Source organism: Pocillopora damicornis, chromosome 3 (assembly GCF_964200805.1).
Source record: "Pocillopora damicornis chromosome 3, jaPocDami1.2, whole genome shotgun sequence".
Lineage (NCBI taxonomy): Eukaryota > Metazoa > Cnidaria > Anthozoa > Scleractinia > Pocilloporidae > Pocillopora > Pocillopora damicornis.
In genome coordinates this window covers 15,811,873-15,839,538 of record NC_142672.1, presented here as the reverse complement: position 1 = coordinate 15,839,538, position 27,666 = coordinate 15,811,873, and the positions used below count along the sequence as shown (strand labels likewise).

General features: G+C 39.1%; 3 protein-coding genes across 5 annotated transcripts in view; 2 read left to right on the top strand and 1 right to left on the bottom strand.

Annotated features, from left to right (window-relative positions):
* Window positions 1–62: 62 nt before the first annotated feature.
* LOC113668036 (sterile alpha motif domain-containing protein 9-like) lies at window positions 63–20,538 on the top strand. Its single transcript, XM_089199479.1, has 9 exons — window positions 63–195; window positions 5,913–6,001; window positions 6,505–6,561; window positions 6,866–6,932; window positions 9,363–9,503; window positions 12,728–12,955; window positions 14,297–14,998; window positions 15,447–15,467; window positions 16,151–20,538. The coding sequence occupies exons 1-9, from the start codon at window positions 63–65 to the stop codon at window positions 20,536–20,538; spliced, it is 5,826 nt and encodes a 1,941-aa protein (XP_089055605.1).
* LOC113668019 (cytochrome b5) lies at window positions 20,457–27,553 on the bottom strand. Of its 3 annotated transcripts, none has more exons than XR_016185220.1 (7): window positions 27,361–27,553; window positions 24,514–24,696; window positions 23,553–23,589; window positions 23,236–23,327; window positions 22,619–22,667; window positions 22,065–22,103; window positions 20,457–21,411 (listed from the first exon to the last, which is right to left on the bottom strand). XR_016185220.1 is itself a non-coding variant. In XM_089201583.1 (5 exons), the coding sequence occupies exons 2-5, from the start codon at window positions 24,637–24,639 to the stop codon at window positions 22,632–22,634; spliced, it is 291 nt and encodes a 96-aa protein (XP_089057709.1). In that variant the 5' UTR covers window positions 24,640–24,696; window positions 27,361–27,545; the 3' UTR covers window positions 22,462–22,631. The 3 variants fall into 3 exon arrangements, 1 of the variants encoding a protein (XP_089057709.1); XR_016185221.1 differs by having other exon boundaries at window positions 24,514–24,666; window positions 27,361–27,495; XM_089201583.1 differs by lacking the exons at window positions 20,457–21,411; window positions 22,065–22,103 and having other exon boundaries at window positions 22,462–22,667; window positions 27,361–27,545.
* The window catches only part of LOC113668017 (cysteine desulfurase), a 34,822-nt gene continuing 33,442 nt past the window's right edge, over window positions 26,287–27,666 (top strand). Inside the window, exon 1 of the mRNA XM_027183903.2 lies at window positions 26,287–26,476. The gene's annotated coding sequence lies outside the window, so the exon portion shown is untranslated. The remainder of the gene's footprint in view (window positions 26,477–27,666) is intronic.

Here is a 27,666-nt window from a genome sequence, read left to right as displayed (position 1 = left end):
TTCCCGTTGAATTCCACAAGTAACCACTTAAGCGTTTCTCATCCAAATCTGAACTGGAAGAAATGGGCTCGATACTATTGTCACAAGCGCTTACAACAGATTCGTCAGAAGTAAAGCCACTCTCGGTGGATTTGGAGACAATTTCGACCGACGCACTGTCTTCATTTAAATCTACAATTATGACATGGCTAGCAGGTTTGTTCAGTAATACAGTCACATGACCGTGATACAGTAACGAACAGTTCAGGCACAGCTGTTGGTAGTTTTATGGCGTCAAGATGCTCGGAAGGCAAACCTGAATCCCAAGCCTCGGCCTCAGCGACGGGTTCTAACCGAGCGCAACTGTTGACTCTGCTGTCGACTTTTATTTCTGAAAGTCTTGCTAAGGAGGTGTAGCTTGCTTCTCTACTGTGGAATATCGTTCATTTGACTGAGACAAATCTCTGAAACTTCCCTCCGGCACGATCGAAAATAGCACAAAACTGCTTGGACGAGAGCTCAGATTTGGCGTTCTGTCCAATAACAGGCGACTCCTGTAGATCCCTAATTCGTCAGCGAGGCTTCTAAAGGACATATGGTAAGTTCTTAGTTAGAAAACTCGAAAGTCGGTCATATATTCCAGGGTGGAACTCATCCAACAGAGCTTACCGTTGGTGGTAAGGCGAAAAAGGGCCAGTGCGAAGCCTTAGCTATAAATCTATACCTCAAATTCTGAAGTCTTGCTTTTTTTTTTGTTTGTTTCTTTTTGGAAATTAAGTTTTTTGAGATCTTTGTCAGCTGTAGTTCGGTATAGTTTCGTCAGTCTTGTGGGTGTAATTTGGCGTAGCCTGATGTAGTAGGTGTAGTGGGTGAAGTAGGCGTAGTTTGATGTATTTAGTGTGGTTTGGTGTAGTTTTGTGGTTGTTGTAGTTTTGGTGTAGTAGGTGTAGTTTGGTGAAGTAGGTGTAGTTTTGGTGCAGTAGGTGTAGTTTTGGTGTAGTTTGGTGTAGTTGTGGTGCAGTAGGTGTAGTTTTGGTGTAGTTTTGGTGCAGTAGGTGTAGTTTGGTGTAGTTGTGGTGCAGTAGGTGTAGTTTTGGTGTAGTTTGGTGTAGTTTTGGTGCAGTAGGTGTAGTTTTGGTGTAGTAGGTGTAGTTTGGTGTAGTTTGGTGTAGTTTGGCGCAGTAGGTGTAGTTTGGTGTAGTTTAGTGAAGTAGGTGTAGTTTGGTGTAGTTTGGTGCAGTAGGTGTAGTTTGGTGTAGTTTAGTGAAGTAGGTGTAGTTTGGTGCAGTAGGTGTAGTTTGGTGTAGTTTGGTGCAGTAGGTGTAGTTTGGTGTAGTTTGGTGCAGTAGGTGTAGTTTGGTGTAGTTTGGTGTAGTTTGGTGTAGTTTTGGTGTAGTTTGGTGTAGTTTGGTGTAGTTTTGGTGTAGTTTGGTGTAGTTTGGTATAGTTTAGTGTAGTTTGGTGTAGTTTGGTGTAGTTTGGTGTAGTTTGGTGTAGTTTGGTATAGTTTGGTGTAGTTTGGTGTAGTTCTGGTGTAGTTTGGTGTAGTTTGGTGTAGTTTGGTGTAGTTTGGTGTAGTTTGGTGTAGTTTGGTGTGGTTTGGTGTAGTTTTGGTGCAGTTTTGGTGCAGTAGGTGTAGTTTTGGTGTAGTTTTGGTACAGTAGGCGTAGTTTTGGTGTAGTTTGGTGTAGTTTTGGTGCAGTAGGTGTAATTTTGGTGTAGTTTGGTGTAGTTTTGGTGTAGTTTTGGTATAGTTTGGTGTAGTAGGTGTAGTTTTTGTGTAGAAAGCGTAATTATTTCTGATGTTAGAAAGCAATGAAAGTTTTAAAGGTTTAGGAGAGAGTCTCTTGGATTCTAACTGGAATAACATGGCCGCGCGGAGATGCAAACTATTTCTTCGAGTGTTGAAAAGTATTTCACGAGTGAGCGAAGCGAATGGATGACCAAATATACACCGATGAGATACAAAATAATTTCACTTTGCCTTTTTAAAATAGAACAACGTGACGCTAAAGTAGAGCGTGTCACAAGTAAGGAATGGAAGAAGTACATGGCCTGTAAAGCGTGAACGAAATACAAATTACGTTTCTGTTACAATGTAATAAAGGGCTTTAATCCTTAAATAATGGCCTTTAGAATTTTCCATTTTGAAAAAAAACCAGCTTTAGGAAAAAGTATCGTTAGACAAAAAAAGCCCACGTTTTTCTCCATGCTAGTTATGCTCAATGCAATATAAAGAGCAAAAAAAACGTTCAATGGCAAAACTTAAGGAGCTTGCAAAAACTAAGCACTTTACAAGATGTAACAGCAACTGAAAGGAAAACAGTAATGGTAAATGTTTATCAATCTTTGACAAAGGTACCAGTGTTAAAGGTGCTGCGTCAAAAGACGCGATTTTTTATACGTAACCTCAGCAACAGTGATCTTTTCACGTGCGAAGGTAACATGTTATCTTCACTTATGAAGATATCATGTTTCGCACTAAAGCTCACTTAGTAATGCATTAGTGTTTATATAACATATATATATATATATATATATATATACTTATCAGATGTAATCTCTTTGTTCCTTGTGAACTGGCTTCGAATAGAGCCACCTCAGCTGTACTCAGTCAAAATTGTTGCGAGATTTAAGGTTTAAAAAAACTGGTGTCATTATTTTGAACCACTGAGGCTATTAGAATATGAATGCTACGCAGTGGCATGAAACACGGATGTGTATTCTAGATAGACGCAAAAAAGATTGAATAGAAAGGAAAATTGAAAAGGCCATTTTCCATATTCAAGAATAACAGACTACGCAATGGTGTTTGGAAGAGTCATAGCCTTTGAATCCAACGACATCTCTGTTTGAACGAGTGAAAAATATATTGTGTAGAAATAAACAAAATAAAGTTCACAACATCAGGTGCCTGGTTAGTTCAAGCTAAACAGAAGATCAAGCTCTAAAAGTATTTCATTGAAATATCATTTCCCTGCAGCTCGGCAAGGTATAATTAAACTCAAAATTTTCTGATTTCGATTCCAAACACTATGTGCATTAGATAATACTTCAATTTTGGACTGTAAAGGGGCGAGTTTTCGGCCGAAATTTGTTACAAACTGTAACGAGGTAAAGTTTACACTTTCCTATAACCCTAGGGAACATTAGGTGCTGGGCAGTGATGGGCAAGAAAGTGAAGAATCGAGAATGGTCCAATGGACCTGTTGCCAGGAAATAAAGAAAAAGAAAGGTTTTAAACACGTACAGCGTGTTAGGTTCAGCAGATTTAAATAATGGCACCTGTTTGTGTCACCTAAAAAGGTCGGTCTAGATAATTCTGAAATATTTATCATCTATTGCACGTCTAAGGGACATCAGACAATTGGTTTTGAACCAGCAAAAACTACATGCTCTATGTATCTGTGTTGAGATTCTTATTATAAATGTATGTTATTCGCCAGCCTGGAGGTCTGTATCGGGAATAACGGTTCTCAAGACAAAGGATACAGTTTTTTCCACTACGTACCGACCTAGGCTGGTGAATACATTTTCATTTTTTTCTAAAACTTAACGAAATACATGCCAAAAGAACCCGAATTATTTAGGGCTGTAATTACAACAAGATGCTCTTTAAACCGAACAATTTTTGAGCGAGTTAATGGTAATACAAAAGGGGTTTTTCCATAATTGTTGCTCGCAGCAGTGGTCCTTAATTAGTAGTGTGCCATTGTTTGAGTATCACTGATGCAATTTGACATACTGCTGATAACTATACATACCACGCATGACCATACATGCTAAGAGGTTGCCTTCAAGAATCTTCTTTGGTAGTTTTATTTCTAGGGGCAAGTCTGATTGTAATTCACAATCTCTCGGAGTAACTGGCCTCACATCGGCGGCATAATTCCCATGAAATGGTAAGTTTGCGTGCACGTTACACACACTATTCATGATGTAATTCCCTATTTTAGTCTCCGTGGCGTTTTTAATCAGTCGCAACGCCGAAGGGATGATGTTGAAATTTAATATATCAAGCCTTCAAGTTCATTTTAGAATTGATTCGCAGCTCGTATGTGTAAAATAAAATAATAAAATGTAGATTATTTATTTGGGAGATTCTTTTTCATTCTGGTGGAACACTTCCTACGAAGTATTCGTGTGACAGCTCGGGACTCGACGTTAATTTACGTTTCCGTTACCTACTGGATGTATTTATAACACATCATCCAACTATTGATCCTCTACAATATTTCTTTAATCGACATTAATCATATGCTGTATGGATTCCTGAATCCTCATTTATGCCTTCACTTAGTGAGCCAAAATATTGTTAATTCTCTAACTAAAGTTAGTCAGTCTCAAAAGGTGCTAAATATAATGCAACAATTTTATTCTACTCGCAAGTTAGCGTAATGGGTTACTGCTCCCATGCTAAATTACATTCCTTGCCCGTGCTCTCCCTGTAGTCCATGAACATTTGCATGCATTATAGTATAAAGAGAGAATTAGTATTAGTAGTCATGTGTCTTTCGGCGTGTCACGTAGTTTGGATAAAAATATTATAATTTCACTTTCAAGAAAATTGAAATGTATTTTGAATTCCATTTTTAATATATACCCAAGGAAGCTTGAAGACTTGACAAAATAATCGTCATAACAGATTTTGGTTATTCTGTGCCTAACCATGCATCGCTGAGGTTTAGGTTTAGGGAACTCCAGAGCTATTTCGGTTCGCAGTTCTTAGCGCTTTCTTTAATTTCATTATTTTATTCTTGAGATTGATACTGATGATTTGAATAACCTTAAATTAATTAAAGACATGAACTCCCTAACTTTCTGTAAAGCAACAATATGGAAGTTTTATCTAATATCGCCCTAAGAGGTTGAACTCGGACGGCTGTAGACAGTGAAACCATTGATTCATTTTTGAGAAATTCTCAGAAATTACACAGCGGAAACGAGACGAATCTACCGTGGCATATGTGAGGTCTGTTTACATAGAAGGAACATGGTGGCCTGTCCAATTAATAATTAACCATATTAACGTCTTCCAACTGGGACAATAAATTTGACAACATAAGTCATTTCATTCGAAGATCGCAAAGGTATTAAGTAGAGTACCCTAAGCACGTAAGATAAGAAGATCGAAATAATTTTTGGTCAAAAAAGAGGAAAATTTAGAGCACCGGGTTGACTGGTCATAAAAATGTTATGGCAAATTTACAGAGTTAGAGCTAAAATTAAACCATTGGGTTGCTCGAAACAATTACGATTGAACCAAACGCTAGCACATCCTTGGAAGGGACAAATAATTTCATTTCGTGTTTGAGGTCGAATATTCAGGACAGACATTTGACAATTGGGATGATGATATTCTTCCTAACAGGAAGCTTCGAAGAACAAACACGTTCGCAGTTCTGACAAATTAACATTTATTAAACTAAAAGACAAAACCTTTTTCAAACAGCTTCTCGCTCAAACATCTCGCTACATTTCCATTCTTTGGTTTAACCCCTTTGTGCCTAACCTCGGTGAATAGCTCTCTGAGGGCGAAAGTGAGTAGTCAAAAATAAAATGCGTCAAAGCAGGAGGGAATCATAGTGTTCAAACCCAATTTTTTTAAGAGGCGGAGAGATTAACCAAGATTTTTCTTTACTTTACAGGAGAGGAAAACGGAATATTCAGGTATGATGTTCCTTGATCAGGAAATGAGAAAATTACCACGAAGGTTTCATACTATTTGAGCATCACGAAATAAAATATATAGAAATAAAGCAATTTCACCGTTTGTCGCTATCTTGCTCAAAATGAAAAGGAGGCCATATTTGCAATTATCATATTGATCAGCTCTGTTTAAGGAACCGTTTTTATAAAATAAACAAGCTAGTGTTGAGTCTCCCTTAACCCCTTCAGATCGTTTTAACAGTGATAATATTTATTGTCTACAGAAGATTCTGACTTTAAGAATGTCTTTGCTGTCCTTGATGAGCTAAATCTTATGTATTTAATACCAATTTTCAAAGAGCAGGGTCTGAAGGTAAGAGTTCTGTTTTCTTCGTAAACAAATTGCTTCGCGCAACGTAATGTTCCTATTTATAAAGGCATAAACTTGAATAACTGTAATAACAGATATCTAGTCTCATCTGAGTCTCATCACTTTTAAATCTATGAATCGCATCGACGAAACGTTTCATTGTACCTGGGTCCAATAATAACTTAAGCGAAGGGGCTACTGATGAAAGGTGCCCAAGCGAAGGGTTTCTGACGCTTAACAATCTCAACACCCTATCAAATGGTCCTTGCTTGACTCGTATGAAACATTTCTCCATACCATGGAGGCTTAACAGGAAATCCCATTCACATCAACACTGATCATATCAGCAGCTAAAACTCATGAAAAATGTTATCTTTCTCGCATTTGGCCTTATACCAGTTTTATGTACCGTATTCATCGTCCATTTATCTCCTACGACAAATATTTCAGCCAATGGTTAAAAAAGTCTGTGTAACTTTGATGAATTTTTCATCATCCGACTGCAGGATGAAGTAGTGGTGCTTCTAAAATCCGAGGAAGAACTCAGAAATGTTCTTGCAAAGGTAAATATCTTCTGTTTTGGATAAGAGTTTGTGTTTGGTAACTGAAGAATTCGCATGATTTAGACACGAAAATTAGTGATAAAGCTCAGGGAGAACGGCCTAAAAAAAGAACATGAAGACGAAAAATAGAAACAAAGAAAGAACTTGGAAAGAAAGAAGGAAATACAGAAAGAAAGAAAAGATTCGTAATCCTAAGTAGAGCCGGATTCTTGAGACAGTATCGAAGAGTTATTGCGATTTATTGTCAAATTAGTAAGTATCATATGTTCGGTCAACCGGATCTTGCAATATCATTCCATTGCAGGAATTGAAACTTGGTCCAGCTATTGAATTTAGTCGGCACTGGTTTAAAAAGTACCATACCCATAAAGGTCAGCTGACAAACTTGTAAAATTCATTAAAAATTCGTCAATTATTTTTTTTAAGCTGCTTAAAATCCTTTTGACGGTGCTACATGTAGGTGCATTTCGCAGGTTGACAATTGAAAGATCATGCGGGTGGTTTTAAGCATTCTGGCAACAACATCAAGAAGCCTCAAAAATTTCTTCCGCAGAGGGTACAATAAAAGCAGAATGAAAAAAACTTAACCCTAAGTAAGAAAACAAAACGAAATGAAACCACAAACAAAAAACATGTAGTTTAGTAAGGAAGCAAGAGAGTAAGTAAACTCTTTACCTAAATAGGGTAACACTTAATAGCCAAAAGGCTAATAAACTTGTGGCCCTCTTACAGTGTACATGTATAAAATAAAGAATTGATTCCTAGGTGGCTTGAGTGTGGATGTACGCGGAAATTTTGGAGAACACTAGAAAACCGTAAGAGTAAGGCGCAGCCGAGAGCAACTCTAGCTTCTCGATACCGCTCTCGATATACGCACAGCTAAAATATGAACCAATTCTTTTAGAACATCACGATAGCATTGGTAGGCTTTGTTCACGCTATGTTATGGTGCTAATAAAAATATCGATATTTTAATATCTTTATTTATACAAATGATGTACACGAAAAACTTCTGATGGATTGAAAACGAGTGCATTCTCATGTAACACGAGTACAAATTACAAATAGCGCGCACACTTTCAAAATTTCGACTGTCTTGACTCTCTGTGGTTACTTAAATAAGGAATGACCTAAAATGATTGCTGTGTTTTTTTTCAAAGTTCACAAGGCAATCTGTCGGACAATCAGACATGGTTTGACACAACTTTGGTTTGAAGATTTAACGAATGTAACCGAGAAGTTACAATTCATAGACCCAACGTTTCAACACTCCTGTCTAGTGCCTTCATCAGGAGTGATCTTAATGCTGCAACAAGAGGTCCTTTTATATGCTCACTAATTAAATGCCCTTTTTTTTGACGAGGTGTAAATAGGCGTCAGGTAGTAAGCCGCCATCATCACAATTTAAAGGAGCATGGGCAGAGTTGATATACCAGACCTCCAAACAAAGGCGCTGGTGGAAACGTCTATTGATTTAATTTCAGACTTATCCCACCCAACTGTATGGTTAGTTAGGCATGTGTGCTCCTACAAAGCTGAATTTTCTTTTTTGCAAAAGAGTACCGGAAAAAAACACAGGCGTCTGCATTTGTAACAATCTTTTTACGCCACTGGAAAAAAAAAACCTTCCAAACATTCATTCACGTGGATAGAAATAAGAGAGATGGTAAATTTTGAGCTTCCATCTTGTCACGAGCGTAGGACAAAGAAAAAAAAATTTGAGTCCCCACGAGGAATCGAACCTCAGACCTTTGGATTCAGCGCTCCGATGCTTTACCACTGAGCCACAGAGGCTCTATTACGAAGTTCATATGACGCGCGTCCTGCATACTGCTAGGATCAGCATTGTCGATAGCGTAACGTTTGTAGATAGAAACAAACATTTGTAGAATTCGTACTTGAATGAAAGTGATCTTCGCAGTGATGTGCACTACTTAGGCAGTAGTGAAAATAAGGCCTGAAAATAATTCAGGCCTGTACGGGATTTGAACCCATGACCTCTGCGATACCGGTGCAGCACTCTACCAACTGAGCTAACAAGCCAACTGGGAGCTGGTCATGATGGTGGTTCTAAATAAACCCGTGAAGTGATGAATAGACCTTCATATATTCTTAACCAGAATTCGTACTGTTACATAAGACGTTTCTGTCCAGACGTTTCTGTCCAGACGTTTCCCAGAAACAATCAATATTTTCGTCTTGTCCATGTTAAGTCGTAGCTTGTTGGCATTTTCACATTCGGTGACCTCAGATACAGATGTATTCTGCAAATCGTGGAGCTTTGCGGCGTCCTCATAATGAGCAGATGATGTTACAGTGATATCATCTGCTCATAGATCTATTTGGGAAGATAACACGAAGAACGGCAAGTCGTTGATAAGAACGAGAGCCTTAACAGAGGAAAAATAATCATATACGATATGATATACGTGAATATGTATTGATGTTTATTTTAGTCTGTTAAATTAGCCAGTTTCCTCTCTTTTTTTTCATCTGTCCTTTGATTTTATTCTCTGCGGAAGAAGTTTTCAGCGTTCATTATTAAGTGATTATCAGGAAGATCTCAATTTAATAACTGTCAATATTAAGAAAGTCTCGGCCTGGTCCGTTTGTTTCTGTTACATCTTATCCTAACTTTTTTAATCATCGCACTTATCATTATCGTTATCTATGGTTATCGTTATTTTTATTAATAGTGTTATCGTTACGATTTGACTGGTGCTTCATTATTTTCACGTTTTAAACGTTTGTCGACATCACTCAATTCCAAATCTCACCTTTTTATGACGAATTTATTGAAGCTGAGAGAGACATTCCTGAAGAAAAGAATCAGTGTGGAGCGATGTCCTCGAGAAACTTTCCCAATGAGAACGACGAAATTTCTGGCTTAAGAGCTGATCAGAATTCTCTTAAAAAAGAGAAAGGACCTCCATCCAGCAACCGTAAGAGAAGCTCAATGCTTTCTTTTATGTATTGTGCTGATAAATTGACTGTTTGAATTGCATAACAGTAATGGGTACCAGTGTACAACAGTATCTCTCCCAAAGGCTTGCAACAAGCAAGAACCTTTGGCTGTCTAACAAAGAAACGTGAACCCAATTTTCTTCCCCCTGTTCCCTGTCCCCTAAGGAAACGACTAATTAACCCTTTAACTCCCATGAGTGACCAGGACAGAATTTCTCCTCACAATATCAATACAATATCAAGCAGGCAAGAGATGAGAAAAAGGAAAATTTCAGTTGGGGATTATAAGTTAATCCAATAACAAATTCTCCAAACTAACATCACAGAACTGTATGGGAGACAGTAAGGAGAATTACTAATGAGATCTTGGGAGTTAAAAGGTTAAGAAACACGGATGGATAAGGGGGAGTTACAACATCACGGGAGACGAGCAGGGGAAGAAGAAAACACCGAAATAAGAGTGGTCAGCGAGGAAACAACTTTAATACCTCATATAGAGATAAATCAGTTGTATTTGCAGAAAACAATAGTGTTGTAAAGCCGAAATGTTAACAGTTTACTTCGCGAACTAAAATGTTAACCAATGTTTTAAAAGTGTTGATTGTACATACATCTTTTACTGCTTTAAGAAACAATGGACGCATCGGAAAAGGCATCGGTGGCATTCGGAAAAACATCAAGAACAGCTAAATTTACGTTTTGTAACTTGCAGAAAACAATCGTGTTGTAAAGCCAAAATGTTACCGAGTTATACTTTGCTACTTAAAAAGTTAATAAACGGTTGTGAAAGTCATATATTTGAACTGCGGATAAAGACGTGAATGAAAGTGATCCTCGCAGTCATGTGCACTACTCAGGCAGTAGTGAAAATAAGGCCTGAAAAAAATTCAGACCTGTACGGGATTTGAACCCATGACCTCTGCGATACCGGTGCAGCGCTCTACCAACTGAGCTAACAAGCCAACTGGGAGCTGGTCATGATGTTGGTTCTACTGCCTGAGTAGTACACATGACTGCGAGGATCACTTTCATTCACGTCTTTATCCGCAGTTCAAATATATGACTTTCACAACCGTTTATTTCATCACTTCACGGGTTTATTTAGAACCAACATCATGACCAGCTCCCAGTTGGCTTGTTAGCTCAGTTGGTAGAGCGCTGCACCGGTATCGCAGAGGTCATGGGTTCAAATCCCGTACAGGTCTGAATTTTTTTCAGGCCTTATTTTCACTACTGCCTGAGTAGTGCACATGACTGCGAGGACCTTAAAAAGTTAAGCAACTTTCCAAACGCTTTGACTGCGACAATATTTTTACTGCTATATTAACCAACGGGGGCATCGGGAAAGGCATCAAGAAGAATGATATTTACAATATGTAACTTCTTGTATGACGAAAAAAAAGTATCTTGACTTGTTTAAGGAGTTAATCACAATAGGCTTGCTATTCACCTGAACTTTGCAATCTCGACTTTCGATTCCGGAAAAATTAAAAGCTGACCAACTCTACAATAACTTGTTTGTGTCCACAGCCGAAGATAAGAAATTTAAAATTTCCATCAGCTGTAGTTCTTTCATTGTTTTTCATATATATTCAATCGCCCCATTTCACGTGAAAAAAGGCAAGTAGGAAAACACTGAGCTTCAAGAAACAGCCAAGTTAAGGCCTAAGTGTTTATACATCTATAATCAAGGCCACTCGTTTACGAGACCTTTTTTCAAAAGATTAAAATAATTCTGTTTTCGAAGTGATTTTTTTCCTATTCAATTTAACAAATACAGTCGGGATAAAAACTTAACGTCCGAACCTAGCGGCAGGTGAAATATTGTGTAAGCGTCTGCACGAAAGGTATATCCAGACAACTTGCATAGAAAAACTGGCTATAGCCATCGCATCTAATTCTTTTAAAAAAATGTTTAAAACCAAACTGGTGAGCAGGACTCTGCGAACAGTAGTTGTAAAATTTCTTTACTCTCCGACGCGTTTCATCTAACTGTTGTAGACTTCTTCGGGGAGTTTTACAAGTAAACACTAAACGCCTGTATTTATAAGCCGTAGTTAGCGGCTATACGAAGGCCAATGACCATAGAGGCTTGGCCGGACCTACGAACAGGAACAGGCGAAGTTTCGAAAAATTTAAAAATTTTTTGGGGTTAGGAGGGAGAATTATTTGGGGACCATGGCTTTGGTTTTCTTTTTTTCATCACGCACGTCACGCACGTCACGCAGCGAGTCACAAAGCGTAAATATAATTCTTCTTGGTACCTTCCGGATGCCACCGATGCCTTTTCCGATGCCTCCATTGTTTATTACAGCAGTAAAAGATATATGTGCAATCAACGCTTTTGAAAAACTGCTTAACATTTTATACAGTGAAGTATACTGTTGACATTTCGGCTTTACAACACCATTGTTTTCCACAACTACAACTGATATGTTTCTATATGATCTATTAAATTTGCTTCCCCGCTGACCACTTGTATTTCTATCTTTCCTTCTTCCCCCGCTCGTCGCCCGTAATTTAGTAACTCCTTGGACAAGAAGCCCCTTCCGTCAATCGCACCTTCTACGAATCCTCCTCAGTCAATTTGCTTTAATCTTAAATTAAATTAATCAATTAAATTAATCTTAAATTAAATTAAAAGCAAATTCTCCCACAGGCGTTGTTGGGTGAGCCTCTCCCCTAAAGCAAGCAATTAAAGTAAATGACTAGTAATTCATGCAGACGATTTATGGTGAATTCACCTCACTGCAAGTTTGCTCCTACCACCTTTGCGAGTTTGCCCCCTTATGTGAAACAAGTTCGCCCCCACCTTTACAAGTTCGCTACCAAATTTTTCGACTGCATTCGCTACCACAAAACGCGTGCCAAACCTGTCAAAACCATGATTTTTTGCGACCAACATGCAATTTTCGCAACAAAACTATAACGAGCTTCGATCAACATGCAAATTCTTAGTCGTGTTAAAAATTCACCACTAATGTGCGAATGATGCAAAGTCTCTAAAACGTTTGATTATTTTTCCGGAACACAGAGGAGTTGTTTGGAAAAATAAATCAGGGTCTTCGAAATCAGAAATAAAGAGTTGATCCGTGGAATTAGGGCATACAGTGAATCAGCCTGCGCCAAAACTTTGTTAAAATATGTTTTCCGATTTAATTGAAGTTTAGTATTTATCTATATCATTTCATCTCTCACGAAGGAACGCTTTCTACTCGAAGAAATCAAGGTGAGAGCTTTCATAAGCCTAAGAGCAATTCCTTTAACGATGTAAACAACAATCCTTACACCGACACTGTGTCCTTAGAGGAAACAAAGAGAGTAAGTTCGGATACATGTTTATCTGGGAACATTCCACACGAAGTACCAAAGGAAATGGTTGAAAAGGGCCTTTCTGGAGGTACTCTACAGTCCACAAGGCACATGAAATGTGAGTATGCACAGAGTCTATCAATTAGCAGCTAGTAAGGGTTGGCACCTGGGGAATTTCATTGACGCCTTCGGTAGAAACAAGGCATGTTGAGTTTGATATGCCTTTCCGCACTTTTCTGTACTGTGGAACAAAATATTTCACTTTTTTTGAGAGTTTTAAATAGCTTTCCATATCACTGTGGTAACTCCATAGAGACCTCTGTGGTTTTCTCTTACCAACCACTTAGATTTGTGTTACCCAGAGAAACGCTTTCCTCTCTGTGATTGGTTGGTTTGTAAAGGGTGTAATTGGCGTATCTCGATGTTGCGTTCTCGAGGATGTCATGTTGTTAAGCTTCTTTATCATGGGTATTCATGCCTCTGGAGTTTCTTTTCCATTGACCCTGTTGATGTTCATGAAGCCCCAAGTGATATGCGACCATCAAACTTTTTCTCGTACCAAAATGGGCGATGTTGTGAAAATTTGGAGGGTCGTAAGTGAGCAAGCCGGATAACTCTTTTGTGCCTCACCGTGCTATCCTACTCAGGTCTTCAATTCTCACTGTGGCAAGATGCACTGCACTCATAGGGATTCTTGTAATCCACGCCACCTTGATTAGCCAGATTTGATGCCATAATCAGTAATTCTCAAAGTCCATTGCCCAAGCGGCGTTGTTGACCAATGCGTAAGGCTGTCACTGTGTCTTCCAGAATGTTTTTCCTCGTCAACAAGGGGGTGATCCATGACTTGCAAAACATCTTCTGTAAGCTACCAATCCTAGTGTTTACATTTTATCTGCATCCGAAGCAGGGAATCGACTTAACAAAACTTAAAATCTTAAATCTTAAAAAAAATTTCTATCCTTCCCTTCATGTTGGCATGTAGGAATTATAATATCATTTGGTGGTTTAATATGATTATCAGAGCTAAGTAAGTTTTAGAAAGGAACGCTAGCGCGAAATCCATCATCAGAAAGAAGCTGATGAATTCAAAGTGACTTCGAATTCATCAGCTTTTTTCTCGAGTTTTTTAACTCGGTCCAGTTTAAGATGATCGATAGTTTTTGCCCTATTGTTACTGGCTGAAAAATTCAAGCAGCAGTGTCTTTTAGTGTTGTCAGTTTTTGTCTGTCGACAAAAATATAAAAAATTTTTGTCTGGATCGATCGCCGGTTACGAGTACAAAAAACTTTTTCCAGAGGTTGAGGTCTGTTCATTGCATTCATTTATCTTTCATTCAAAACTTATAGTTTTTCTTGAAGCTCATCTAACAGTTCAATTCCCTTTATTCAAGCTTTTCTAGCCCCGAGCTCAAGATCTTTGACTTAAACAGATATACATTTCCTTTATATTTCTTTAGGCTCTCGGAGGAAGTTTGGAGTTACAGTAGGAAAGGACTTCACCTATCAAAGAGGTTTTGTTTTGGATTCGGTAGAAAACCGAGAGGTGGAATTTAAATCTTTTGCAGGTGTACCATCCTCACATCTTCCATGGAAAATAATGGAAAAGGCAAAAAAATTCATTTGTGCCTGTTTAAATGGCGATAGAAAAGGTGTCATTTATTTTGGAGTTGAAGATAATCAAAGAGAGGGTTCAAAGTTTCGACACGGAGAAATAACTGGACTCGATGTTGAAGATATTAAAGACGACATCACGAAAGCATTTCAAGATTTACTCGATAACCACATCAAGAGTGACGGTGGACCACTACAAAAAGGAGGAGAGCAAAACTGCGTAAATCTATACTTTGTTCCCGTTAAAAGCAAAGGAGATAAAGTCAATCCATATGTGATAGAAATTGAGGTTTCCAGAGATTGGCGATTCTGCAAAGATAATGTCTATCACTCTAAACGCTGGATCGAGAAGAAGACAACGGATGAGAAAAAGGATGCGAATGGAAAGAAAGGACTTCACGATCTCTTCAAAGTAAAGGGCGATGAGCTTGATAACGTGGCAATCAGGACCAATGGAGTATCGGCCTGTGTGAAACAAGATGAAGTAAGATGGCAAGTGAGAGAGCCTTTAACGACAAAGTTCGATGAGTGGAAACGAGAAACATCGGGTAAGTGTTCTATTACAGCTCACACATAATATAACTCTCAAATGAAAGGCGAAGGTTTCAGAGACTAGGTAATACATGATTGTTTAGAAAACGCGCTTACCCATATAAGTAGCTCTGAAGAGGCCAACTCTACAACTACCACTTCAGCACATTTTGAGAGCCTCTTTATTCATTTCTGTAGGTATCTAATTCCCCCTCTTACCCCACGTTTAGTTTTCCGCTCATTAAGTTTTTTTCGTGCATCTCGTTCGTAATACGATCGGGGATTTCAACAGACTAGACCAAAAAGGGAATTAATTTTGGACCCAGATTTGAGTTCATTTTCACTTGCCCAACGTCTTACCTGAATGTCATCATACTCTCTGAGTGGAACAGTGCCGACATAGCACTTTTCAAACGTGTAGCAGTGCCATATTATGAACCCTTCTTATCCTTCTTTCTCTGCCAGGTGCCAGTGACTTATCAGTTGGTAAGTAAATGTGCAGTAACAGATTATAAGGTTAATGTTTTCCCTTAAATATAATTTGTCAATAGGTCAGTAAGTCACTTCCAACGGTTCAAATACATGTTCAATTCGATTTTCAAAGAAGTCGTTTCACGCACGTTGAATTGGATTACATAGAGACCAGATACATCAACAAGACACTATATGATATCATTGTTCCTGACGCTTTCCAAGCTTCTGCCGAGCACATGCTAACACCGGGATAATCGCCATCTTGGCCGGTTGTAAAGGGCTATCAGATACTATAAAATTGTTTCGATGACACAAACAAAAACCGAGGAAAAAGTAGCCAAATGTGTAAACGGGATAACTTTTAGCTTGTAGAAGCTCCCTACGCCATTCATTTAAACAAATTCATGTAAGAGCTACACTGCAATTTATTAGCATTCACCGCCTAAAGGATATAGGATCGCATTCCTGATTTTAGTTTATTATTTTGTCCGTTGTGAAAAAAAATCAAACTTAACAAATCAGGTGGCCAAGCAGCACAGGAAGGAGCTCCACACGGCCAAAATCTTAAAGACCCTCGAGTGACCTTGTTGGGAAATTGCAATAATTGTAACAGTTCTCTTAACGGTCAAATCCTGTCAGTGATTCGCTCTTGATAATGTACAGGTTCTAAATAGTGTATAATGCCATACTTTTAGGACAACGCCCCGATGATGCAGACTTTCAAAGGTTCATTCCCATTGTTAAAGACCGATTGTGTGATTTGGATTTCAAACAGTATCATTACATTCTTATTGCCAACAAAGTCCCTCCCAAGTACAGAGGAACTCCTCACTTATCTTTTCTCCAAAATATTCCTTGGATGGCTGTTTTTGACTTGTTTGATCCTGCCACAAAGAAAGATGGATTACATTTTATTTGTAATGAGATGAATGATGCTCCCAGAGCAAGTATCACAACTCTGGATGACTTCAAAGACTTTTCGCCTGATTGGATTGATGACAAAAACTGCACTTTGTTCACAAAAGGAACGACTTGGATTTTACAACCAGAGAATCTTCAAGACAAAGAATGGATCACGTGTTCAGCCAAGTACTATTTCTACCGTGCTCTGTCCGCCTTCAAGCAACACTATCCTCTCAAGCGACTGATTGTTGTTATCCTTAGTCTTGGGGAGAACGCCATCACAGAGATGGCAGACATATCCGAGAGCTGTTTCACCATATTTGGTGGGGACGTGGCAAAGAAATGTGTCACCATCATCAGTGAGAATGATTCAGTTTTAGATGCGTTAATGAAGGCTTCAAAACCCACTTTACAAAGACGACTCAGAGACTGCTCTATTAGCAATATATCGTGGGAGTTACTGAAAGAAATTGTTCGCATGATGGTCGGACCTACTGAGTTTCAGGAAAAAGGAGCTACTACGATACTCCCTTTCATCACAGGTCCCATTGAGGTACTTAACAAAATTATCCACTCCTGGGAGGATCTTGAAATTTATTGCCCAAATCCTCGGTTAACAAATTCAACGGAAGAAATTGAAAAAGCAAGGGACACATTCTACAAAGGAGGACAAGTCAGCCAGGTAAACTTGCTTCACAACCACAGCATTCAAAGGACCCTCGAGGAAGAGCTAATTCAGAAGATTGAGCAGGCAGTCAATTCTTTGAAAGCATTAGCCCGTGATTCTTGCTCTGTAAGAACAATCACTCTTCTATCTGAGCCAGGATCGGGAGCAACAACTCTATGCCGTAGAATTCTGTGGAGTAAACGAAAAGAATATCGTTGTGCTGTAATCAAGTTAATTTCAAAGACAACAACTGACTTTCAAATCTCAAAATTTCAAGCCTTTGGCTACGATGAATCTCAGAGCATTTCGCCTCCTGCTTTGATCCTTAGTGATAATTTCCCTGAGATCGACACTCAAGGCTTGTCGGAGCGATTACAAGAGAGAGGAACAAAATGCGTTATCATCGCCACCTATCCAGTCGGAAAAACTGGTGCAGACATTACTTCAGATAGCAAACCGCTTGGTCAACTGGATGAAGATGAAATGATCCTTGTAAAGGACATCCTTATCAATGTGACCAACGACAAGGGACGTCGAAGAGAGGCTGAAGAAGTGCTCGAGAGAGAAAGACGATTTATTTGGCTTGGATTGGAGCTCTTCGGTCGGGAATATGTCAAGATTGAGGAACGAGTTCGCAATCACATCCAGAGCACTCTTTCTACCCTCGGAGATTCTCGTGACGCACATGAGAGGCTGCTCCATTTTTGCTGCTTCCTTCATTTTTATAGTAATGGTGCAGACATTTTACCCCACTCCGTTTTAGTTGACTTTCTTCACGAAGCAAGTGGTGAGACAGATTCAGAGTGTGCTCAAGTGTCCTATACTCATGACAAATTCGGAGGTCTTATTCTCGATGAATTCAACGAAACCTACGGGTATCATGGCTGGCGACCTGCACACTCTCTTGTCAGCGAATTCGTCAAATCACAAATGAATGTGAAAGAAATTGCAGAACAACTTTTGGAACATGCCGATAGAGGAACGGCTTATGTCAACAAATATTTAAAACAACAACTTTTCCAGATTCTGTTGCACCGTGAGAGGGTATCTAATGAAGCAACCATTCCGCAAGAAGAGGACGTGGCTGACGATGAAATGAGTACTAGTATCGAAACCGAAGAACAGGGATCTTATGATGTCCGCACCCGGTACTCCCCTCTAATACTGGAAATTCTAGGAGGAGAAGATGGCAGCCGAAGAACATTAGATCTGCTTATTACGGTCTGCCAAAAAGCAAGGAAAACGAAATATATAGCGTTTGCCTGGCAGTATTTGGCAAGATTCATTGGTTATGAGATGCGGTTCAAAAAGTTTGATGGAGAGGACATTTTACACAGTCGTCTATTTGATGAAATTAATTCAAACAGAGAGGGGGAAGCCATGCAGACCATGCCGGAAACTGGTGATCAAGCTGCCCACGTTGCAATTGATATCGCTATTAATCTACAACCTAAATACAGAAACCATTACACGACCAAAGGTGTTCTGTACATTCTACGCCTGAGAGACCTGAAGGCTGAATCTGGACATGATCTTGAGGCTTTAATGCCCGATGTCATTGACATAGGTCGCAAAGCACTGGAGGTGTATGATCACGTAATACCGGGAAAACACGGACACAACCTTTACTCTGTGATTGGCAAAATACAAGTCATTGTCCTCCTCCTGAAAATCGTGAAGTCCTTACCTTGCTTCTATCTGGAGAATAGCAGCTACACAAGGTATCTCGAAGGGGGAAAGATCCCAACAGGAATGGCAGACGTGCTTCCGCAAGAAGATCACAGCTTTATACAGAGCCTTGGTCAAATCTTTCTGGACACACTTAACGAACTTTTTCAGGATGTCAAATACAAGCTGCTGACCACCTGTGATGAAAATGAAACAAGGCGCCTAAGCTGTACAAATGTCAGGGCATGCAAGTTGCGAAGAGAATTTTACGAGATCACTGAATTTGACCGAAGTGAGATTGTGGACACCCAAGAGGACTTATTATCCCAGGCTAAAGAGGCAGCACTCCACCATAGGCAAGTGGTACAAGATGTCCTTTTCAGGGAAAATGAAACATCTTATAGCGCCTGGTGCAACCTTGATGACGAGGCAATTTTAAGAATTTATCATCTCCTAAAACAAGTTTTTCAGCGGGGTCGTGGAAACCATGACGACATGGTGATTTTCTGTCGAGCCTGCTTGCGTTTACAACAAACGAAAGTACCAGTTGAAGAACTCGAGAGTGTTGTGCAGAAGTGGGTGAAGAGGAATCCTGATTCAGAATGGGCGCATCTTTTTAACTATATGATCCATTTCCCAATTCCAAATGGAAGTTTGGCAACCAATACTTCTGAGGCATCAAAGTCTGTCGAAAAATGTTGGAGAAACGTTCGACAGAGGCGAGGCATGGGTGCTCGTAAATCCGCTACAGAGTACTTTCTTGGAAATGGCATGGGGCTCTCTGCCATAGTAAGCCGTCAACAGTTCCCAGAGCTAGAGAAAAAGCTGGAATCAAAAACTGACTTCTGGAGAAGCAAAGAAGTATCCGAGACACTCTTGCGAGTACGAGGTCAAAAGAAGTCAAAGGGAATCATAACATATCACGGAATTCAACTTCATTTTGACGACTCACTTTATCCAAGAGAGAGTAAAGACGACCTCTGGTTTTATGTTGGCTTCTCAGTCGCTGGTCCTTATGCATTTGATCCTATCGACAAGGACACTTATAATTCCATCATGAACAGGAAGCAAGGGAAAAGAAGAACACCACACTCATCCATGAGGAAGTCAAAGTTTGGTGGTAATGCTGCAAAGAGTGTTGTTCCATCGAGAAGAAAAAACCAAAAGGTCAATCAGCTAAGAAGAATTCCTGCTAATGTAGAAGCCCACACCTCTTTTCAGGACGGTAAAAAGCTACCAAGGGAACTTGCCTCCTGTCCATCTGGATCGGAAATCTACTCCCAGTCAGCCAATGAAGCTCTTGATTTGCCTTTAGCTGCCAGTAACGAGTCTCCGAAGTCTGGAATGACGGGTGCTTCAACAGGCACCCACAAAGACGGTGCAAATACCACTCAGATATGTACTTACGCAACTGTGGTAAAGCAAACAGCTGCAAAAACCCAGGCACAAGGTCTGAAACCTAGCCAGTTACCCAGCAGACAGAATTTGGTTCCTCAAAAAGGTGGCTCATGGAAAGCCGTCGAAGGGACCCAGGGAGGAGTGACGCAGGAGTTCCAGCCAACACACGTTGATCAGGAAGGAAGACTGCACCATGGTTCTAAGGTTCTAAGGGCGTTTAAGTCTGTAGAATGCAGGATTCACAAAGGCCCTCGTTCCCTCCTTTCCGGTATCGATGATTGTAGCTTTGCGCATTCATGGAAGGGGGATACGCGGCAGTTTGTATGTATCATGTGCACACGAGAAAGAAAGTGTTGCAGACAAAAAGAGGAACATAAAAAGTATATTTGGGACTTAGGCCCCTATCTTAACGAAAACGGTACCTTATGGAAAAACCCTTACGCCTGATATGAATTAACATATTAAGGTACTCGTTCCCCGTAGTATTGTGTTTTTTCTTTAAGTTCCTAGTTCAGAACTGCCTCGAATGTTAAGTGGAGAAAAACTTAGAGGAATTTCGATTCAAAAGTTGATGTTTCTTAGAAATCGCCCTTTAGGTTATTGCAGGATGAAATCAGACAAAATCAAAAGCTCCTTTTGTTATCACGAAATATCTTACAAGACCAAACGTTCCCCTGTCTTTGTATTAAGGCACAGAAGTAAACAAGCGGTAACATTTAACACATTCCATCAGTGGTTCTCTTTTACTGCATTCCTGACAGTTTTTGTGCCCATCAATTTTAAACTTAAACATTAACATGCTAATCTAGGTTTGTAGTTTTACATTACTTTCTAGTAACAAAAGGATGTCATTTGACCTGTAAAATTGAATGGCTAACCTACAGGTAGTCAAAGCAGTAGTTCAAACAAACAACATTTATTGAAACACTTTTCTTACTTTGATAGCTAGCCTGTTTTTGCTCGATTTAATGATCAGATTTCTCAAGGACCAAACTTAGCCTAAGTAAAACTTGAGTTCAAATTACAGATATCTCGTAGCAATAAAGCTGACATCGCTCTATCTTGTGGAGTGTTTTGTGCATTAGCAGTTAACCGCATTCCCAGGGTCTTTTTTATTCTCATGTCACTGCCCCCGTAGGGATTGCCGGAAGAAGACAAAGTGGGTATGACTGGCTTTGTCTTCAGAGTAAGTTCTTAAGGGTTTAACTTCTTTCACAAAGAAGAATCACTTCCATTGTTCTTCGCACCTACGGAAAATAGACTTGTCGTATTCCCAGGTTGCCAAACGCATCATCATCTGTAGTGTTTTCTTGTTAGTTCCTAAAGATTAACAACATAATTTTAGGTTAAAAATTTGTAAATCGAGTAAGCTATCCAGCTTCCTTTCAACAACAGATGAACATCAAGTAATGTTAATTGAGCCAAGCGATCCGTAAACTTTAAGCTGCCATATGCGGAAATTATTTTCAAAGAGGAATACTTTTAATTGTATGAGCAACAGTTTGGTAAAAACAGAAAAGACATTTACAGTCGAAATTTGAAAGACACCGTCAACCTCTCACTCACACGGAAGTCAACGCTAATATCGTGGGAATTGTGAAAGCCTATTGCTACGTGTAACTGGTCGTGAGAATGAAAGACGAGGAAGAATTGTCACAGAAAGGGAACAAAAGACCAGATCGAGGAGATTTAAAGTCTATTGACAGAGGTGCTATGTAAAACCTCGAAAGCTTTTCCCTTTTTTCAACATATGTGACATGATTGTAACTAGTACAAGTGAAAATCAAAGTCAACATAACAGTGTTGTTTGGGCTTTTCGCCGAGTTGGTCTTTGTTTATTGAAGCTGGGGGGAGGTAAGTCCTCACCCTTCGTTTTCCAACTCGCGGGAAATATTTTGGGAAATTTAACAATATTACATTTCCCCAAATGCTGCTGTTCTGCTGCTTTCAAAAACATTTGCAAAAATAGTTACCTGCATCGGAATTTCATTCATCTCGAACCGACGTTTTAACTGCAAAAGACAAAAATTTGCCAATCCGCAAAATAAAATTGCAGTTTTCATGCTACACAGCTTTCGTCATAAGAAATGTCGTTATTTTGATATATGCACACTAAACAAATATGAAGACTCTATGGAAACTTAGGAAAGGAAATTTTCAAAGTTCGAGGAATGAAATAGAACGCAAGTTACATCCAGATGGGTCTCCATCAGCGGTTGGTTAAAGTTTCGACTAGTATGTCCACTGGGATTCTTCCCTGATTCCTCCCTTCCCCCCTCCCCCTCCCCCCCCCCCCCGTTCACTGCCACTAGTAGACTCTTTGATGGAATAAGGTTAGGATATTTTCACCTTCATCAAAATCCAGCCTAATTTTAATGAGAGATCCAGAGTTCTTTATTACGACGACGCTAAAATGGACTCAAACGTCAGAAACGGAGCTTCCTTAAAGTTATCGCATATGTTCTCGTAATCGTGAGAACATATGATATCTCTAATGATCGTCCTTGTAATCATTGCAGCTTATCACCTTTGTTTGTCCGTTAAGGCTTGGGCTTGTCATTGTAGATTCTGTCGGTCTGCAACGAGGGAAATGATCGTTACCTAACGGAACTAACCACAGATAATTTCCAAAGCGCCTTCAGGGAGCAATATGATGATTGCTAAATCAAATTATTTATATTTCCTCCACACTAAGACGATAAACTACCAAGTGGACTACGAGATGAAAGCTCTAAGAGCCACAAGGATCACTGTTGGAAAGACGACGATCAACTCCACTGTTAACAATCTTTTCCTTACCCACAATCCGTTAGCCGGTTAAATACCATTCAATCTAGGGGGGTCCCGATTAGATACATCCCATGATATCAGTGTTTTTCGTCCCTTCTCTCAAGGGGTTGCTTTTGGAAAACTATGGAAATCAATTGAAAAACTCGTAAAGGCCACTTTTTTCCTTGTAACCGTCGATGAAATAAAATAAGGAAGTATGGTATCCTAACTATTTTGTTCTTTTATTGATATTATCGAGTTCACCGGGAAAAAAGCCTGACCATCCTTGCAAAATTGGAGCAACCACGCAACGTGTAGCAAAGTTGGTGGAATGGACATTTTTTAAAACTTTATGTCACGTATATAGTAATTAACCTCTCTAAGCTCTCCAATAAAGTATTTCGAGAGAATCTTTTTGGCTTCCGTCGAGTGACCTATGTCGTGGAATACGGTGGTTGCATCCATACCTGCAACAGTTTTGAAAATGCTTAGTGTCATTCATTTCGGAGCTGGGTCTAGTGAAATACTACACTTACGCATATTTTCGAAAGTGAAAAATACCAGAAGAGGATCTCTTATGCCTAACTCCCCATAACGACCGAAAAGTTAGCAACTGTGTTCCCAACCCTTGCATTATACCAAATATTAAAGATTTGGAAAATCCAAAAGAGCAGAATCAGCTATTCACTCACCTGCATGTTCCAATATTATTTCAAGTCCTCCAGGATGCTGAAACAATGATGTATAACACTTCTTTTAGGTTAATACTGGACTAAAAATCTTCAACCAAAGGCTTTGTAAGATCTAAGCGCTTGCTAGTCATTTTTCGTGTAATACGTATTTATTTATTTCGTCTTATATTTTTTCATACCTCCTCGTTAATGTTTTTTGTTACGTTTGTTTGCGTTTTTCTTCGTCAGGTACACCTTTTTCGCACGTTTCTCATACCATACGTTATTTCGCAGTCCTCTTGTATTTAAAGCCAGTTTCTTTTAAGCATAATCACTATCAAGTCAGTTTACCTCAGGAGTTCATATTATCTTAGTTTACCGAAAGTCAAGCTTGGCGCAGTTCTCTGTTTTAGAAGTCGATTTTACAGTTATATATTGGGTGTTATCAATGTAAATATTTTTTCGTTTCACTTTGTTTGTCTTGATTTTTTGTTTGTAGTTTGTTTATCTTAATAAATTAACTTAAATCTTATTTATGTTTTTAGTTTCAACCTGCCACTATTACTGCAAGCTAATAAACAGTATCATTTCGAGCTGGAAAGATAACGTTTTCTGCCGTTACAGGCTGCACTACCAACAACTGGATTAATTACTCCTATACTTTAAAAACTTCAAAAATTGTATATTGCAATTATTCATTATAACTGGTCGGGTGTCATAAGTTTTTCTCTGAAGAACTGAGCTCGAAAATTGATATTGCTAACCACGTGGCTATCATCAATTTCGTAGGTAATAGACATTGTGTACTTTGGGTCTACAGAGCAGTAGTTTTCATTAAGGGTCACCGCAACTGTCGACGTGCATGGAACTAAGTTCCTCTCAGCACGACTTCTCTAAAAATGTTTACCATTCCGAAAAAATCGTTCGGAGACAAAAATGTTTAATATATTTAAAAATTTACGAGTTCAACTCGGAGTTTTACCTCGTACAAAAAGTTAGTCAAATCATACACTTTATCCTGAATTACAATCCAACAGGAAGACACGTCGTTGTGGTATGAAACTTCCTCCAATGAGAACATGTTTGGTTTCATCGGAATTATTGTCATCCTGTCACAGCCCGATAGTGTCAATTGCTAACAGCGAAGATACAAAAATATTTTAACCTAGAGGAAAGCGAAAAATAATGTGTCAACGGTAGCTAAGTTGAACGTAAACATGAAGACTAGTCTAAAGCGGGAAAACTTGTGGACGTCTGTCTCCTTCGCAAATGAATAATTATACATCGTTTTGATCCTTCCCTTATCTGATCTACACCATCTTTAGAATTTTTTTTTTCTTAAGGATGTCCATATTTAACCATTCAGTCGTCAAAGCTAAGTAAGAATTACTGTAGTAAATTCTGGAGCTAACGATGAACGATACATTGCGGGCTATGATCTGGTGATCATAGGAGAAATGGATACGCACACTCAATCACTGAGAAATTCCCAAGTGATAGGATTGGTACAATGTATTTTTTCTTCAAAGTGTTTAGGGATAATGTACACGTGCTTTATTAGTTGTAAGTCTTGTCACAGTGCAATTAGGTTAAGTACATGATATATCTACTGTGTTCTAATATTCCATATAAAGTACACAGGAATCATTTTTCCGGGTACGTTAGGTTTGTATTGTAACTTCTTCCGAACGAGAAACTTTTAAAACTCTTTTGTATCGTACCTGGCAACCAGAGGGAGTTTCTTTTTTTCTAGTACCACAATCGTACTCCTTTCCAAAGAACCGTCAAAAATTAGCGTTTAAAAACGGAAAAGGCGCTCCGTAACTGACGAAAACTTGCACGTTAAAGTATTGGTGGCTCCCATCGATTTTCAGCTATTAACGAGCTCTAAAAATATTTAAAATCATATAAAGCAGCGACCTGTGCTATGAATAATTGAACCATCAAACAATATACCGTAATCACTTGAAAGCAATGTTCATAGAAAGACTGATTGGTCGAACAGATATCTAAAATAGACTAAGATAGGTCTTAGTTGTAAAGAATCAGTTCTCTAAACCAGCAACGGACCAAAAATACCAGTCATCTAAAATTTTCATGCAAATAATCTGCCATTTGGAACAAATCAAACCCCATTCAAGATAAATTTACACGACGGAATTTAATTGTTCGAATCACACAGCTAGCTATGAATAATTGAAAAGCGAGGTTTACTGTGCAAAACTGTATGGACAATAATGTGAAAATACTAAATTATGACAATAACTTGAGCGAAGGAACGGGAAGTATTTCCGGGAAACACAGCATACAACTGCAAGCCATATTGTTATTGTTTTTTTTGTAAATGAGTTTACCGCAGAATCATGTATTTCATTAATACTTCCTTTTGCAGAGCTTGTGTCATTTCAAATCATATCGCTTTCCAGTGAAACTTACTAGCGCCGAAACACCAGCGGCGAAGCCCTCGATATTCGAGCTGGCAAGCGAAGTCAGGAACGTGCGATACCTGGCGGACTTATTAAGTGCTCAAATCGCCGCCAGCTCGAAGAGAGTCGGGCTTCGCTGCTTGTGTTGCATGATTTTGTCTCTTGGACTAGCCCTCTTTCTGAGCAACATGTCTCCCTTTGGATGGCAAAGTCGGTGATGTATGACTCTCATGTGCAGCATGGGCAATTGCCTTAAATAAAATTACACATGTTCTCCCTGAATATGTTAGATGTGGATGGACGAGCAATACGAGGGAGGTAAATGTTGAGGGTTTCAAAGACATGGCGAGACGCCCCTAAGGAAAACGCTTTCCGTCTAGGTGAAAATAGCCCTTGCAAGGGTCGAAATAAATTTTAGAAGAACTTGGCTTTTGACGAGAAAATATATGAATTGTTTGAATACCGAGAGGATATATCTGCATTCGCGCGACGACCACAAACAGGAAATTCTGCCCACAGGTAAGAAACACTCTCTACCTTAGTTACCGCACAACGTGCGTGTGAACATAACAGAGGTCCAATTCGTCTCTCTAACTGAGCCGAACTCGTTTGGAAAGGCCCATAATTGTGTGATTGCGAATTTCTTTTCTCGAAAATACATCGAAAGCTTCTGACTGATCCTATCATCAAATCAAATGGCGTCGTCATCGAATCAAGGTTTTCACCAGAATGATAGTTCACGTAAACGTTGTTTAAAAAACTCAAGAGAATAAGTAAACTTGAAAATTCAGCTTCATCAAAGTTTTTGTTACGCACGATACCAAGAAACAAAATATAGAAAGCGAAGAAATAGAAAACTTAGGATCTCTTTGCCAGACTAGGAATTTTATATTAATCAGTGATTTGATATCGAAAGAATGTTAAGTTGTCAAATCGTAACTGACTTAAAAAATCACTTACAAGACAACCGCTCTTATCTCCTCAAAAACACCGTGAATCCATGCAACAACTGGTCGGAAATGTGGCCATAGTTACGAAAAATTGCCTAAGACTCCGGCCACCCTGTCTCCAGTCAGTTTGGCGGCACAAACGGTTGTAGAAATCGAGCAAAAGATGCTCGAACTCGATATCGCCATACTAGTGACTCCTGATCATAATAATCGAAGCCGAAAGTATCATCTAGGTACGATCAAAAAGAGTTATGTAATTCAAATCACAGAAAGGAGCTGCGTGATGCAACATAAGGGGCAGAAACAGCACAACACGAAAAAGGAACTGAGTTTTTCTATACAAAGGCAGATGGTCTAAATATAATTTTCAGTCAGGTGTCGCTCGAAAATTTAACACAAGATATAATTTTCTCTGCAGCAATTCAAAAGTTTCAGCTACTTCTCGTTACTCACCTTTGAAAGGTTTCGATCGAGTTTTCAAGAGTTGTAGTAACTGTAAAGCCCCTTCTCGATTAAAGCTTTGTCGTTTGCAAAATCATCAGCCATGTAAACGGGAGTTTGAACTGCGCCATGGCAATTTAAATTATTAGCTTGGATAACAAAAGGCCATATTGTTAGACGCGGCGCCAGTTATATTTATTCAAAAATTATTTCGATGAAAGGGTGTGTTGGAGGTGTGTCAACTCCTGTACGTTGATTGGCTAGAACAATTGTCATACAATCAAATACTGTCACGCAAGGTCAAGAGAGCTACACTTG

Bases quoted from the DNA above. Each gene is read 5' to 3' on its own strand.
- LOC113668019 (XM_089201583.1), bottom strand. From the start codon at position 24,639: ATGACAATAATTCCGATGAAACCAAACATGTTCTCATTGGAGGAAGTT. The intron at 23,590-24,513 runs GTAAAACTCCGA...TCATTGTTTCAG, and splicing joins TGACTAACTTTTTGTACGAG to CATCCTGGAGGACTTGAAAT. The intron at 23,328-23,552 runs GTGAGTGAATAG...AAACTGTTGCAG, and splicing joins AATAATATTGGAACATGCAG to GTATGGATGCAACCACCGTA.
- LOC113668036 (XM_089199479.1), top strand. From the start codon at position 63: ATGGGCTCGATACTATTGTCACAAGCGCTTACAACAGATTCGTCAGAA. The intron at 196-5,912 runs GTTTGTTCAGTA...TATTGTCTACAG, and splicing joins AATTATGACATGGCTAGCAG to AAGATTCTGACTTTAAGAAT. The intron at 6,002-6,504 runs GTAAGAGTTCTG...ATCCGACTGCAG, and splicing joins TCAAAGAGCAGGGTCTGAAG to GATGAAGTAGTGGTGCTTCT.